The following is a 15,278-nucleotide window of genomic DNA, read 5'->3' as shown; positions in this document are numbered from 1 at the left end:
AACATCTGGACTTATTTAATAAAAAATCTTGCAGGAAGCTGTAGCTTATGTTACCTTCTTATCTGTATCAACACACTTCACACCATGAGTCAGGGTTAGCTCGCTACCTTCGACTGAAATTCAGAAGTGACTTTACGTCAGCAGTTACGAGAGTACTTTCATCAATGCATGTTGCGTGGTCAGTGTAAGTAAAATATCTCAAATTACTAGTCCGTTGCAGTTATTAAGAACTACAAATTCTCAGTTCAAAGAGTACATTAGGGAACTACTAATGAAAAATTGAGTGATATGGCTATTTTCTTTTGTCTATTGGCGGATCGCACTTTGTAAAGCTTTCGTGTTGTTCAATTTGTGCCATGAAAGCCCGAAAAAATAATTCTTGAAGGTTTTGGCATCTGATCAGGTGAAATTACATGTCAAAGAAGAATGATAAATGAGTGAGTTCCCGGGAGATACGAGCAGAAATAAGAAACATTTTGCAGGTAGGACTCGGCGCCGAGGTACAGAAGGAAACTGAAGAAACGTTAATTTTGCTGTACATGAGGCTAGAAGTTGGAAGGAAGCGGTCGTGGCCTTAATTAAGGTACAGCCCCAACATTTGCCTGGTGTGAAAATTGGAAACCATGGAAAACCATCTTCAGGGCTGCCGACAGTAGGATTCAAACCCACTATCTCCCGGATGCAAGCTCACAGCTGCACGACCCTAACCGCACAGCCAACTCGTCCGGTATATATGCGTGTTTTACGTAGGAGTTTTCGGTTTGTTTGCAGTCAACTTAAAAATCTGCAACAGTTGCAGAGAGAAAAAATGGATAACGCACCATCAGTGCAGAACTTCAATGCCGGAATGATAGGTTCCAAAGTTCTAAAGTGTGCTGCACGTTTTCATTTATGTGGTTATTTTCGTTTACGCTTGCTGTGCTCTGGATCAGTGAAAAGTGATCTGTTTAGTAATTGTTGTGCATTTTTATAATTTTACTGACGACAACGATCAAGGTGAAATTTAAGACGATATCTGCGTACTGTGAATAAGAAAGAAGGGGAAATATATCTAATGTTTGCATTATTAAATTGTACATATATTCATATTATGATAGATTATTTCATGCCGATCAGATTGAGATGACTGTGTACATATTTGCCAACCATTTTTCATAGAAAATTTGCTAGTAAAAGGAAATAGATACTATCAAAATAACCCTAAAAACATATGCCTAGGGACATCTACAGGAGGATGAGAGATACTAAACATGACGATAACTGTACTGTTTATTACCACAGCTTATAAGTCTGGATTCAAGTTTCCAGAAACTCATTTAAGCTAACAGCGCAATTCAAGTTACAAGCGCATTTAGGTAACTCACAGATAACTGTGGTGTACCAGAAACCGGCCATAAGAGTACCAGTGAGATTTCTCCTCTTAACAAAAGCCTGAATATGCTAAAAGCACAAAATTCTTACAATTTCATGGCTTGTTAGTGAACTTTACTCTCTTGTTTTATCAAGTATTGTTTCTTTCTAATAATAAAATGACTAATAACTTTTTTAAAATTAAAAATTGACATATACTCACAGGATAACTGCCTCCTTCACTGCCACTACCTTCGTCATGAGAAGAGACTCTAGTTTCTGAATGGCTACGATAAGATCCACTTCTTCTATTACCCTGGCCTCTAGAGGTATTTGATTTGAAGTCTACCGACTGACGACCCGTACTTTTACGTATTCCTCGTCCTCGACCTCTGGGTACCCCAGAGGAAGTAAAAGTCTGAGATTCCAATGGAACACCACTCTTTTTACCCTGTATAGGTCGATTCTTCCCATACCAGACACTATCTTCTTCCTCTTCATCATTTTCAAGGGGTTTCTCAAAAGTCCGACCACCACGTTTCCAGCGACTCTCTTCACCCGCTCTCTCCCTCCTCTCATCCACTTGAACAATATTTCTATTACTAATGTTCGTACTACTATTGATAGTAGTATTGCTACCACTACTACTGGTGTTGCTACTGAAGGTAGTTCTCCAATTTTCCTGCTCAGGCCTTTGAACATCTTCCCGGATTTCAACACGGTTTTGGTTGTTATCTTTTCTCCAAGCATTAGTGCTACCAGTGCCAGAACATCTATCATCTCTTGAAAAGTTCTCATTCCTGAAAAGGCAAGTACAATCGTCACTATTAAACATGGCTCATGAAGAGACATTTAAATATTATGTAAAACATAATATATATGCAATACTTCACCTATGAAGGTCTGCTTTTGTCTGGTCCAAGGGAGAAAGAGGTGGGAAGGCATCTCTGTGTTGAGATTTGTTTCCTCCTCTTTCCTGTCTTCGTTCTGCAGCTCTACTTGCATAAACACTGTTATTGCTACTTTGATTAGTATCTTCAAATTCTTCTGCTTTATTTGAAGATACACCTCCAAGCGGTGGAAATTCTTTCTCAGAGTCATGTGGATTACTCCCAAATGATCCACCACGTCTACCACCTCTGCCTCGACGACGATTACTACCAGTTCCGCGCAAAATCACAGCAGATGACTTCCCATAGGCATCTTCATCTTCCCAGTTCCGAGTGTACTTATTTGGACCCCGCCTACACAAAAAGGTTTCATTCTATACTTCATATTCAAACTATTCACTCAATATGTTATATTCACATAAAAGACATAAATCAGTTCACATTTATTAACTGCAATTACACGTGTGCACTGAGAGTCAAATAACTTTCCATAAGAGCTCAATAAACTTATATAATTACATGGTTAAAGAATATCTTTCGACAAACATAAAAATCTCCAGAAAGGCAGCTGAATCTCAGAAGAGACACACATTCACACACCCACTGCTATACACCATTAGAACGTATGAAGTTTCTTTAATGCCCAGAGTGGAAAGATAAACCTATAATAATAATAATAATAATAATAATAATAATAATAATAATAATAATAATAATAATAATAATAATAATAATTCATGAAATAATAAAAACTGTTACCGACACAAGTTTTGTTAAATTATTTACACCGCTACTCACTTTAGAAATTTTGCTCCATCACCAGGTGGTGAAATGGTAACATAATTGTTGTTCTACTTGACACACAATTGTTTTCAAAGAATATTATACTATTGCATTTAGGAATAGAAGGTATGAACTCTACAAAAATTGGCTGATTAAAAAAAAATTAATTTTACACATTCTCAGCCTTCTCTTCACACTACAGATCACTGCTACATGTAGCTTGATTGGAGGAGGAAAGCATCAAGACAATGACTTGCTGCTTTTCAGCGCCATATTTCTTACTTAATATTGGCATAAGAGCCATAAATTTTATAGATGTTCACAAAAAAAAAAAAAAAAAACTTTATGTTAAGAACATGGTTGCCAACCATTTGATTTACGCAAAATCTGCCTTTGCCCAGCATTCCAGTACAGGAAATATTTTATCTGCATCAGTTGTGGGTTAATTTATTTAATGTACATGATCTGAAAACTGGACACACTGTAGTCTAATCATGAGGGCAACAGGAAGAAAGGTGATAATGAGGTGTTTTCCACTATGCAACGTGCTATGTTCCACAAAGTGTAAAACATCTTAATTTATTTTTGGATGGGTGCCCTGGCCAAAACAAAAACCCCATCAGGGTCAGAATGTGTATGGGTTTGACAGGCATCTGCAGTTTGAATCAATGACTCGCAGGTAATATTGTTGTGTACCATATACTTCACTCACATCGTATCTCATTACATTGATACGATCCTCCTCACTGTCATTTTCATCATCTTGCGGTATATAGTCCGATTTACCTTCACTGAAAACCTCTTCATTTAAATCCCTCTCATGCTCGCCTAAAATCATACCGATTTCACAGTCTGTCAGCTTTCTCTTACTCATCTTGAATGAACTGTTACTAATAAAACTCAATGTTTACTTGGTGACTGTTACAATAATGAAACAAGCAAACTGTTCTGAAGAACTGCCAACAGAATACAAGAAGCGAGGACTACACTTAAAACTTACCCATATTTTCGTCTTCTCCTAGCACGGGGTGGAGCATCTTCATTGCGGATATCATAACCATAGACAGCAACTAGCTCTTCTTTTGTTTTTGGAAGCTGCTCCTCCTCATTATACCGATCATGACTCCATCTGTTTTCATGTTCCTTCCACACCTTCTTTTTTTCATTTTGACCATCTTTCCCTCTCTCTCCATCTTTATCAGCAGCATCTTCATTCCTTTTAACAGAAATTTAATAATTACACTAAAAATATAAAATCTCAAGAAAGAAAAAAAGTAGTTCAAGGAATGAAAATGTCAATGAAAGACAGATTATAAAGAAGAAAAAAAATGAGCTTGTAAATAGTTCTATTAAATTCCATTTGTCATACAATACACACAGGTCTTGATTCCGAACGACGGGACTGAAACCCACCATCCCCCGAATGCACGCACACAGCAACACAACCAGTTTCATGTAACCAACTCGCTGAGTGGGGAAGTGTCTGAACAGACAAATCGCAGATCGTGCTGAAAATTTGCGCACATGTTGGGTGAGGCTAACCAGGCAGAATTGTGAAAGGAGGTATTTCCAAAATTAACTCCTACCCTCACTAGATGGCAGGAAGGGTATCACATTTTTGAAATGCGCGCACTGGTCAAGCGTGTAGTCTGCCTCACGCCTGGATGGCAGCTCGAGAGGAATGTTCCAAACTATTGTCCTTCTGTACTCGTGCTCACAAGCTGCACAAGACATTTTATGTCGCATACTTAAAGTACAATGCAAATATTGTTTTATTTTTGTATCATGTAATGTGTTTTTTTCGTTAAGAATGAAGCCATACTTTTCAGTGCCGACTTAGTTAAATGTAACAAAAACATTTCAGAGAGTTTAATGATAACATAAACCAGTAATGACAAAAAAATTAAATTTACAATTAGTAATATAATAAAAAACTCTGTCCTGAAATAGTGTTTGGTGACAACGGACTTAGCATCGGCAGTCGAGATAAGTCTTCTTCTTCTTCTTCATCTCAGCCTTTTCCCACATCAGGTAGGGGCAGCATTGCTTTGGTGGATACTTGAAAACCTACAACCTGTTTTCCAGTCATTGACTGGGTCAGGGATGTAATGAATGAATCATATATAGGCTATTAGTACGATGGGGTCGCCAGTCCCAAAGTGATTTAGTAATGACTTGTAGATGGTATGAAATGAGAATGGAGAGTGTTGCTGGAATGAAAGATGACAGGGAAAACCGGAGTACCCGGAGAAAAACCTGTCCCGCCTCTGCTTTGTCCAGCACAAATCTCACCTGGAGTGACCGGGATTTGAACCATGGTATCCAGCGGTGAGAGGCCGACGCACTCCCGCCTGAGCCACGGAGGCTTCTTGGTGGATTCTTATCTTCCATAAATGTCTATCCAATGCTTCTTTCCTCTTCCAAACTTTTTCTCTTAGATCCCCTTCTATCTTGTCTTTCCATCTCATTTTTAGTCTTCCTCTTTACCTTGACCCTTCAATTTCCACGTTTCCAATTCTTTTCCCCACGTAGTCCTCCCGTCTTCTCTGCACATGTCCATACCATCTTACCCTACTTTCTTGAACCTTCTTTCCTATGGGTCCCACTTTCACTGATCCTCTGATGTAACCATTCCTTATTCTATCCTTTCTTGTAACTCCACTCATCCGTCTAAACATTTCATTTCTGCCACTTCAATCTTTCTCCCTTGAGCTTTTGTGATCGGCCAAGTTCCTGCACTATAAAGCATCGCCAGTCTCACCACATATTTATAAAGCTTTCCTTTCATCCTGCAACTGACCTTATCACACACTACTCCACTCAATTTCTTCCAATTCAACCATCCATTATTTACCCTGTGTTGTATTTCAGCCTCCAGACCTCCATCACTTTGTACATATGAACCCAGATATTTAAACTACCTGACCAATGGTAGTTCTTCTTCTTGCAGGTTAATACATAGGTCTGTGCTTCTTTAGTACACATATATTCTGTTTTCACCCTGCTGATCCTCATTCCTCTTTCTTCCACTATCAAGCTTCTCTTGTAGCTTAACTGGGGTCGGTTCGCAGAGTACAACATCGTCGGCAAACATCATGTACCATGGCACCGCCTTCTTTACATCTTTAACCAGCACATCCACTACCAGGTCAAAGAGATATGGGCTGAGAGCAGATCCCTGATGTAGTCCTACTCTCACTGGAAATTCCTTCGTTGTACCTACACTGCTAACTTGTATCGCCACACCTTCATACATCTCTTTCACCACTCTCAAGTACTTTTCTGGCAGGCCTTTACTTCTCATACTTCTCCATAGCTCTTGCCTGGGCATTCTGACATACGCCTTGTCCAAATCAATGAAAGCCATATGTAGATCAGCCTGCACCTTTCTGTGTCTCTCCATCAGTTGCCTTCGTGCAAATACTGCGTCGGTTGTTCCTCTTCCTGGCATAAATCCAAACTGTTCTTCACAAACTTTGGTTTCTAAACGTAACCTCACCTCAACGATCCTTTCCCAAATCTTCATTGTGTGGGATATCAGCTTTCTCCCTCTAACTGGCTTCTCCTCCATATCTTCTCCATTAAATCCCAGAGAATATCAATGCCCTGTTCTCCCAGGCTTTTCCATACTTCTATTGGAATTTGATCCGCACCAACTACCTTTCCATTATTCATTCTCTTTACTGTGCTTTCCACTCCTTCCCTGCTTACAGCTTGGGTCACTCCTTCATTTACCTCTCCATCCCCGTACTTCTCTCTCACATTTTCCTCATTCAATATCTTTCAAAGTACGCCAGCCATCTTTTCAGTATTTTCTCCTGATCATGTATTACTATACCTATCACTGATGTTATGTCCTTGGATGCTTTATCTCTTGCCTTAGAAATCCTTAATAGCTGCCTATCATCCAGACTTCTTTCGAGCTCTACATATGCCTCCTCCACATCGGCAGTCTAGATAGTACGTAAGTTTTTCATTATATTAATACTTGTAAATTTATTTTTTGTCATTACTGGTTCATGTTATCACTAAACGATCATTGACAAGTTTACGCAACGTAAACAATACCGTACATATATAAGCATGTTTTAAGCGATTTGATAGAATCTCAGGATGTTTTTGTACAACAAAACATGTCATTCCTTGTATAATAGTGTGTATTTTTACAGGTATGTTTATAGTGTTATAATTCATATTGTAATTGCAGTGTGTTTGACTGAAAAGTTTTTTTTCTGCTAGTTGCTTTACGTCGCACCGACACAGATAGATCTTATGGCGACGATGGGGCAGGAAAGGGCTAGGAGTGGGAAGGAAGCAGCCGTGGCCTTAATTAAGGTACAGTCCCAGCATTTGCCTGGTGTGAAAATGGGAAACCACAGAAAACCATTTTCAGGGCTGCCGACAGTGGGGTTCAAACCTACTGTCTCCCGAATACTGGATACTGGCCGCACTTAAGCGACTGCAGCTATCGAGCTTGGTTGAAAAGTTTTTGTTACATTCATATAATGTAACGTATCACAAATATCATTACAATACAGACTTACGAAGTCACATGACCCATCCAGTCTTGCTGTACAACTGCGCTTATATAAATGATCCTTGGATTCCCTCACCTGAATAACCTAGCTTCTTTTAATTTTACAAGCATTCGTACACGAACAGTAATCTCTGCATCTTACACGGCCAGCTACATTACAAATGGCGAGTGACTGAAAAAAAAATCGCCGTGAAAAATGCAGGGGAAATAACCAGCTTAATTTGAGGATTGATTAATTAATGTTATTTGCTTTACGTCCCACTAACTACTCTTTTACGGTTTTCGGAGACACCGAGGTGCCGGAATTTAGTCCCGCAGGAGTTCTTTTACGTGCCAGTAAATTTACAGACACGAGGCTGACGTATTTGAGCACCTTCATATACCAATGGACTGGACCAGGATCGAACCTGCCAAGTTGGGGTCAGAAGGCCAGCGCCTCAACCGTCTGAGCCACTCAGCTCAGCAATTTGAGGATTGAAAGGTATCTCTAGACATTGTTATTTTAATTAAATAATCAGTGCAATTCTTCATGACTGGAAATTTTACTTTTTTTTTTAGTAATTTGACGTTTACTGATTAGATCAATTAATTAAATTCATTTCATACAATACACTTCCTTCACATTTGTTACTGCATGAGAAAACAACAAATAACTTACAAACTTATCCCAGTTTTCCAATGTCCTACTTAAGGAATGCTCACAACATGAAATAACATTTTTTTGCTGTATTTGTTCATTTATATTTCCATGAGTGAAGTCATTTAAGGTGAGTGCACTACAATGTCCCTGAGAGAGGAGTGGGAGGTTTTGAATGGTAAAATAATTACTGCCAACAATCATTTCTGAAAATTAATAATAACACAGGAGAGAGGTACACCAAATTAAAGGAAACAATGCAGAGATGAGAACCAGAATCATACTCAAAGTTTGAAATATTTTACAAGATTAGGTATGAAACTCATATCTTAATTTTATGACAATATGAAGTGAAAAATATTATGACAATTTACTTCCCAACTCAGTAACTAATTGAGTCAGCTTTCATGCTGAAATAAAACAATGGTATTTGCTGTACATTATTTACAATCTAAGTTTAAACATGGCCTTTCCATATAAAATCAGGCCAGGGTTATATAAAATTTGAAAATAAAAATACATTTATTTTGAATTGCCGCCCCCCCCCCCCCCCCCCCCCCCGTATATTAAGCTGTTTTATATTTCTTGAGTTTCCTGTCAGCATTACATCTTTTTTCATCATTTTCATTTTTTACAAAATTATTCAACATTATTTTACAACTAATATTTTACATTAATATTTACAAGTTTAATGGCCACTTTGCAGGAACACAAACCAGATTCTTCAGAATCTATTAATATACTAGTATTGCAATCTTTCAGATAGTTTGCCAGTTATCTGTGAAGTCAAACTCAGCTGAAGTCCCAGCTGAATCATGCGAGCTAAAAATTTGCCCTTAAAATTATCAACTATGATCTGCATTACAAACCATACAACACAAACTGCAATTAAAGGCAGCTCTGAGGATAACATAAGCTTACCTCTGTCTAATGCCTAAATTAATTTGAACTCAGGTGGCATTTCAACATCCACAGTTCTCTTTCTTTTCAGCCATGAAATACATAATTCACAATTTTTCGTATTTCATGCCTGACTACATATCCTGTAATGTAACTTAAAATTGGAAGTACTTCTTCAGGTATACATTGTATTGAAAATTGTAATTTCAAAACTGAACTGAATGGTGAGATTCTAATTTCTGACTGACAGAAAAGTGCTCAAAAGCCTTCCTATTGATGCAGTTATTGTCAGAAACTAAAGCTATTACCCTGAATCCTATGTTCTTAATTTCTTGTATAAACTTCACCAACAAACCATACAATTGTGACACTGTCACATGGCTAACAGGTACAATTGTTACTACATCTTTATAATTTGAAATTACACCAGATAACATGCATACTTGTGCTCGTTTAGCTACACAGGTTAGATTGTCTTCACTGGACCCGAAAATTGTGCCTGCTATAAAATTAAGTTGACGATTTACATATATCTATCTCATCAATATGTACATTCACAATTAACTAATTTTTCCTTCAGCAGTCTTACCTTACTCTTTAAGTAATTGATGCTATCTTCAATACTCTAGTCAGTCAGAGAAAAAGCACCTATCAGTTTCCTAATGTTCCTCGGGTGGGGTAAAAGTAACAATTTGTTATTGTACATAACGATATAAGTAGCTGCTGAATGAAGGAAGAAAGAATAAGCAAGTAACATTGTGTGACCTATATATTGCCTATTGTTGGCAGAAGTTTTCCATAAAATCCAACTGCTCTTTCAGGAAATCTGAAGTTTCACAGTTGCTATCATTAATTTCAAATAATGATTTAACCGAATTATCTATTATATCAAGCACATGCACTGAAAATAATTTATGTAAATGCGTGGGAATCTTATCTAATCCCAAATTCTTGTTCATTATAACCACATTACATACACGTTTGCTGCCAGTAACTATAGAAGCTGAAATAGCGCGACCTGGCACTGCAGTTAAATCAAATAAAGCAAATAAACTGTTCCATCATGAACTTGCAGTGTCCATCCTTTTCCAGACAGACCTATAATGATGAACGACATCAACACTGCAGATCAGCTATCTTTAATAAATTCTTGGTTTGACTTGAGGCTCGCTGCAATTGCCACATTGAGTGGTTCTTCCTCCACATCTGCTAATCTTTTCAGTACACTTTTTATTTCACTGAGATACTTTGGCACATTTTGAAAAACAAGGTATTGCACCTTCTTTTAGCTTTGGAATTTTTTGAGGAAATTCCTTTAATTCACCTTTAACAATGTACTTGTCAACACTAATAATATATCTCTCTGAAAAATGTCTGATACAAACAGGGTTTTCAGACCACTGAAATCGGTTGGTATTTTTCTTAGCCACTGAGCCTTCAAATTTTCAGCCTTGGGGAGAGAAAATGTAGAAACAGCTGCTTCTCCTGGGGTATAATTGGACTTGCTCCCTTTCACGTTACAATAACAAGGCATGCTGCAATGCAGGTTAGATCACACAATCTCAGCAGTATCTGAAACGGTAATTCATTGGAATTTATAGCATATTGCACAGATAAGTGTACACGAGTGTTAAGAGATATCTCATCAGAAAGAACAAACATTTATCCCATTTACTATATCTTTCAAGCTCCAAATCTTGCACACGCTTCTGAAATGTTTATCCCGCTCGAACGATAACGAAATTTGCCTACACCATAAGTTAACACGTACACATATTTATAAACAAATAATGTTACACATGTAAAGGTAACTTTCTTTCCAACAAAATTACTCATCGAATGTAATTGAAATGATACTTAACATTAAAATATATGATCTTGTAGCAACGGACACACACAAGACAACATAAACCCTCGCCATATTGGAGACTAACTTGATCATGTGATAATTCCGCTCTAAGGCCTGTCTTTCTTGTTGGCTTTTGTTAGAGCCCTGCGTAGATATACAAAATATTATCCGCATCCACATCTGCAAATCGTTATCTGCGGATATTGTTAATATTTAACTACAGTACAGGATATTACACCCAAGATGTTGAAATGGATAAATCTGTTAACATAATGCGATAGGCCTGATACCTGGTTCCAGACCCCCCACCACCACCACCACCACCACAGTCACAGGTTTATGAGGGATTTTCTCTTGCGACAACTACCAACGTACTGACCTCTGTTCCATCCTTCCATTAATTGTGGGCATGGTATACACACCAATAGATATCTCCACTACGATTCTCACCATCACCCTGCCCAGAAACACGGTATCCTTACAACTCTGACTACCAGGGCCAGAAGGATTTGTGAAGTGTCAGCTCTACAAGAGGAAATTAACACCTTGAGACCCACCTTTGAGAGCAACGGTTATAGCAGAGCTTTGATCTCAACGGTTCTGAAATCGACGCATAATCGGACGTCTGTTAAGGAAAAAGATGTAAAAGGAACTGCTTACCTACCTTATATACATAACACGACGGATCGTATTGTTAAAATGTTATGTAGGTACCATGTACGAACTGTTTTTGGAACATCAATCAAGATTAGGCAACTCCTGCAACCAACTAAGGATAGTTTGCCTAAATTGCAACAACCTAGTACCTACAGAGTTCCCTATACTTGTGGCAAGGTTTATATTGAGCAGACTTTGAGAACGGTATGTACTCGCATCAAAGAACATACCAGGTGTATCAAACTCAACCAACCTGATCAGCGGTTGCTGATCAAGCCTTAACACCTGGTCATGATGTCTTGTTCCAAGAAGTGGATGTTCTTGCCCATATAAAGCAATATCGCCCAAGAATTATCAGGGAGGCGGTTGAAATACGTAAATACAGAGATAATTTCAACTGCGATACAGGCTACAACTTCAGTGAACCACGGCTACCTATTATCAGAACCATTAGAGAATGATGCTTCACTGATGCCATTCGTTGTCTCTAGCATAGGGCTAAAATGATGTCCCTCTTACATCTTAGGGCTCCATTTTAAGTTCCTTGTTGCTTTCTCCTTGCAACCTTTAATGCGTTGTTTCATTTCTCTGTTGTCCCCTGATGAAGAAAGGCAAGGTTCCTTTTGAAACGCGCAGTGTGTGTTTATAATTAATTACACGGCATAAGCCCAAAATACACTACATGAATAGTTACACGGGCCGTGAAAGTCTAAATGATAATATTATATCATAATTCACAATATCAATGAACAAACAAACATAAGTGATATATAAGGATAATCATTATTACATCAAATTTTAATAACGAGATGTTGAACGAGAATCACTTACTAAATAAATTTAAGATCTACAAGTCTGATATTTTGCTACCTTAAATAAATAAATGCTAGTTTAAACAATGGGCTCTCATCTGTAATTCTTTCATTTAAACTTGATTCAAAGTGATTTTTTTGGGCAAGATATATTTCTAAACTTTCTAAAACTTTCATGAATTTTCCCTTTTTGGCAAAATGTATTAATACCATATCATCAGAAATGTCTGTAAATTTATTATTCTTCTCAACCATATACTCTCCCACGCCTGAATATCTTCTGTTTGACCACATTTACATGTTCTTTGTACCTCAAACAAATTTCTTCCAGGCGGCCCATGTATCCCTGCCTAAATGTTTGGTACACCAATTTTGTAAATTCCTGACATTAAATATACATTTATTCTCAATCTTATCTAAATTGAAAATGATCTCATTAGTATTATTATCAGTTATGTACGCAATATTGATGTTCCTTTTTCTGAAAATTTTAGCCAGTCGATAAGAGTGCTTATTTCTAACAGTTAGAACAAAAAATTTATTATTCTCCTTTTGATTTTTTAACAAAAACTGTTTTTGGTTCGTTTTTCACTTTATTTATCATTCTATATTTCCTGGAGTATCTGTTGTTACGTGCAATCTGGTAGATTATATTTATTTCTCTGTCACAATCCTTCTTAGACATAGGTATATTCATAGCTCTATTAATTAAGCTGTAGAAAGTTGCCTTTTTATGTTGACCTGGATGATTGGAGTTGTTTCCAATAACAGTATCTGTTTGAGTAGCCTTTCTGAAAATCTGAAGATCAAAATGCCCATTATTTCTAGTAATTGTTAAATCCAAATAACTCAAAGTTCCATCATTCTCAGATTCCATTGTAAAATGCACTTGTTTACCCAAAGTATTTAAATGGCTCACACTATTTCGGTACCAATTTCCTGACTGAAAAGACAATATTTCCCTGATTCTCGACATTACATGACAGGGAGGATATCCATCAGTTTCTTATTATTTATTTATTTATTTATTTATTTATTTATTTATTTATTTATAATCGGCCTCCACCATCTCCCTCGCCGTCCACTGCTCACATTTTCATTCTTACAATACTCTTTGATAACATAATAACAATTTTCAAATTGAATACAAAGTCATACTCAGTCTAGTGCTTTAAAGTAATCAACTAAACATATTCCACAATATTAATGATACAAACATTTTATGGTATGCTAAAAATTAATACAGTATGTCATAACATAAATGTGTAAATTTGTACCATTACCGGTACACCTCTAGTAAATTGAAATAAGTTTCAGATAACACTAAAAACCGTCGTTTTTGGTCACTGTCATTGGTTGGATGTCAAAATGGTCAAATGTTCATTTTGTCCATTCTAAATACATGAAAATCAAGAAGGCTATGCTTGTTTTGCCTTCTCCAAAAATAGCATTTTGATGTGATGTTTTCTTCTTCCCTCAAAACTTCAAGTTTCTTTATTTCCATGGATATCTTTTGTTTTTCTGCTCTATTCTTTTCTTTTTTTTTTTTTTTGGAGCTTTTTTTTTTACTGTTGGAGGCTTTCCTCGTATCTTCTGTGGGCAGCTCTGACCCTGTTCAAGAGTGCTTGGGTTATTGGTATTTTCTGGATGCTTTCATAGAATCTTATTGAATTTTGAACCATACATTGCACAACTAAGCTGTGTTCATATAAATTTTGAACAAGTAAATTTTTATTTATTGAAAAAGCACTCTCAACGGTAGCATTTCCATGAGAAAAGGTTAGACCAAGTTTAATAACTCGCCACAGTTCCTGATATTTTATGTTCTCCATCAATAAGCCTGAATGAAAGTCATCAAGTCTTGCAGATGAACTTGCATTTTCTAAATAAGTTTTGAAATATTGTTCAAATGTAATGTGTGCTTCACAACAAAAACAGCAAAAACATCAGAAATTCTGTTAGCAATGTACAATGATTCTAATAATATGTTAACTTTTTTCCCCTCTTCTCATTGATTATGTTGGGTTCCAGAGATGATAAACCTTGTACAGATCTGTATTTAACAGGACATTTTTCTAATAATTTTTCAGTCACTTTGATCAGCACAGCTTGACACTCTAATCTGAACTTTTGAATATTAGGTTCCTTTGCTTTGGTTGCTTTAAGAAGCTTTTGGTTTGGAAACAGATATCAATATTCTTCAAGTCACAGTAGTTGAGCTTATTTTTAAGTCTGAGGAGAAGAAAGTAGATGTACCAGAAAGTAGTTTCTCACTTCTTATGAACCTCTCCAACCAACTTCGTAAAACGATTTGCAAATCTGTAAACAAAAACGGAGCTAGTGGATCCAACGTTTGAAAGTTTCTTAGAAATGGTTCACATTCTAGGAGATGTTTTTGAAAAATGCCTCTTTGCACGTGATGAAACTGTCTTTTGTTTGTTCTGAAATATTTCTTAATGATTTTGTATTCGAAACTTTTCTTGAATCGAATTCCTTAACACTATCAAAAATGTTTAAAAGTCTATCACTACTTGCCACATTATCCAACCATCTAGTGGTACAGTATTTTAAAGGAAATACTGTATTGCCAGTAAGAGTGGTATACTCTGCACCGCAGGCAGGAGAATAATTGAAAATGTAATAAGCACCTCGCAAAAAGTCGTGCACATTCCACTTCGCAGCTAGCAGACCAGACCCAATCACTCCATTAATCACATGTACCCCACAAACTCCAATGTTAATGAGTTTTTTCCCATCAGGATTCTCTTCCTTCATTCTATCTTCTAACCTTTTCATAAACCTCAAATTAACATTTGGGCCATCCACTGAAACTTAAAAGAATATTTTTTTGCTTCAATGGATG

At 36.9% G+C, this 15,278-nt stretch overlaps 1 protein-coding gene across 2 annotated transcripts in view; it reads right to left on the bottom strand.

Annotated features, from left to right (window-relative positions):
- Positions 1–15,278, bottom strand: part of btz (barentsz) — a 157,385-nt gene that overhangs the window by 62,734 nt on the left and 79,373 nt on the right. For both annotated transcript variants that reach the window (XM_067150141.2, XM_067150142.2), the window contains exons 4-6: positions 4,024–4,239; positions 2,244–2,594; positions 1,574–2,150 (exon numbers count right to left, since the gene is read on the bottom strand). In XM_067150141.2, coding sequence (XP_067006242.2) covers positions 1,574–2,150; positions 2,244–2,594; positions 4,024–4,239 — 1,144 coding nt within the window. The remainder of the gene's footprint in view (positions 1–1,573; positions 2,151–2,243; positions 2,595–4,023; positions 4,240–15,278) is intronic.

Source organism: Anabrus simplex, chromosome 6 (assembly GCF_040414725.1).
Source record: "Anabrus simplex isolate iqAnaSimp1 chromosome 6, ASM4041472v1, whole genome shotgun sequence".
Lineage (NCBI taxonomy): Eukaryota > Metazoa > Arthropoda > Insecta > Orthoptera > Tettigoniidae > Anabrus > Anabrus simplex.
This window is presented reverse-complemented; position numbering and strand designations above follow the sequence as displayed.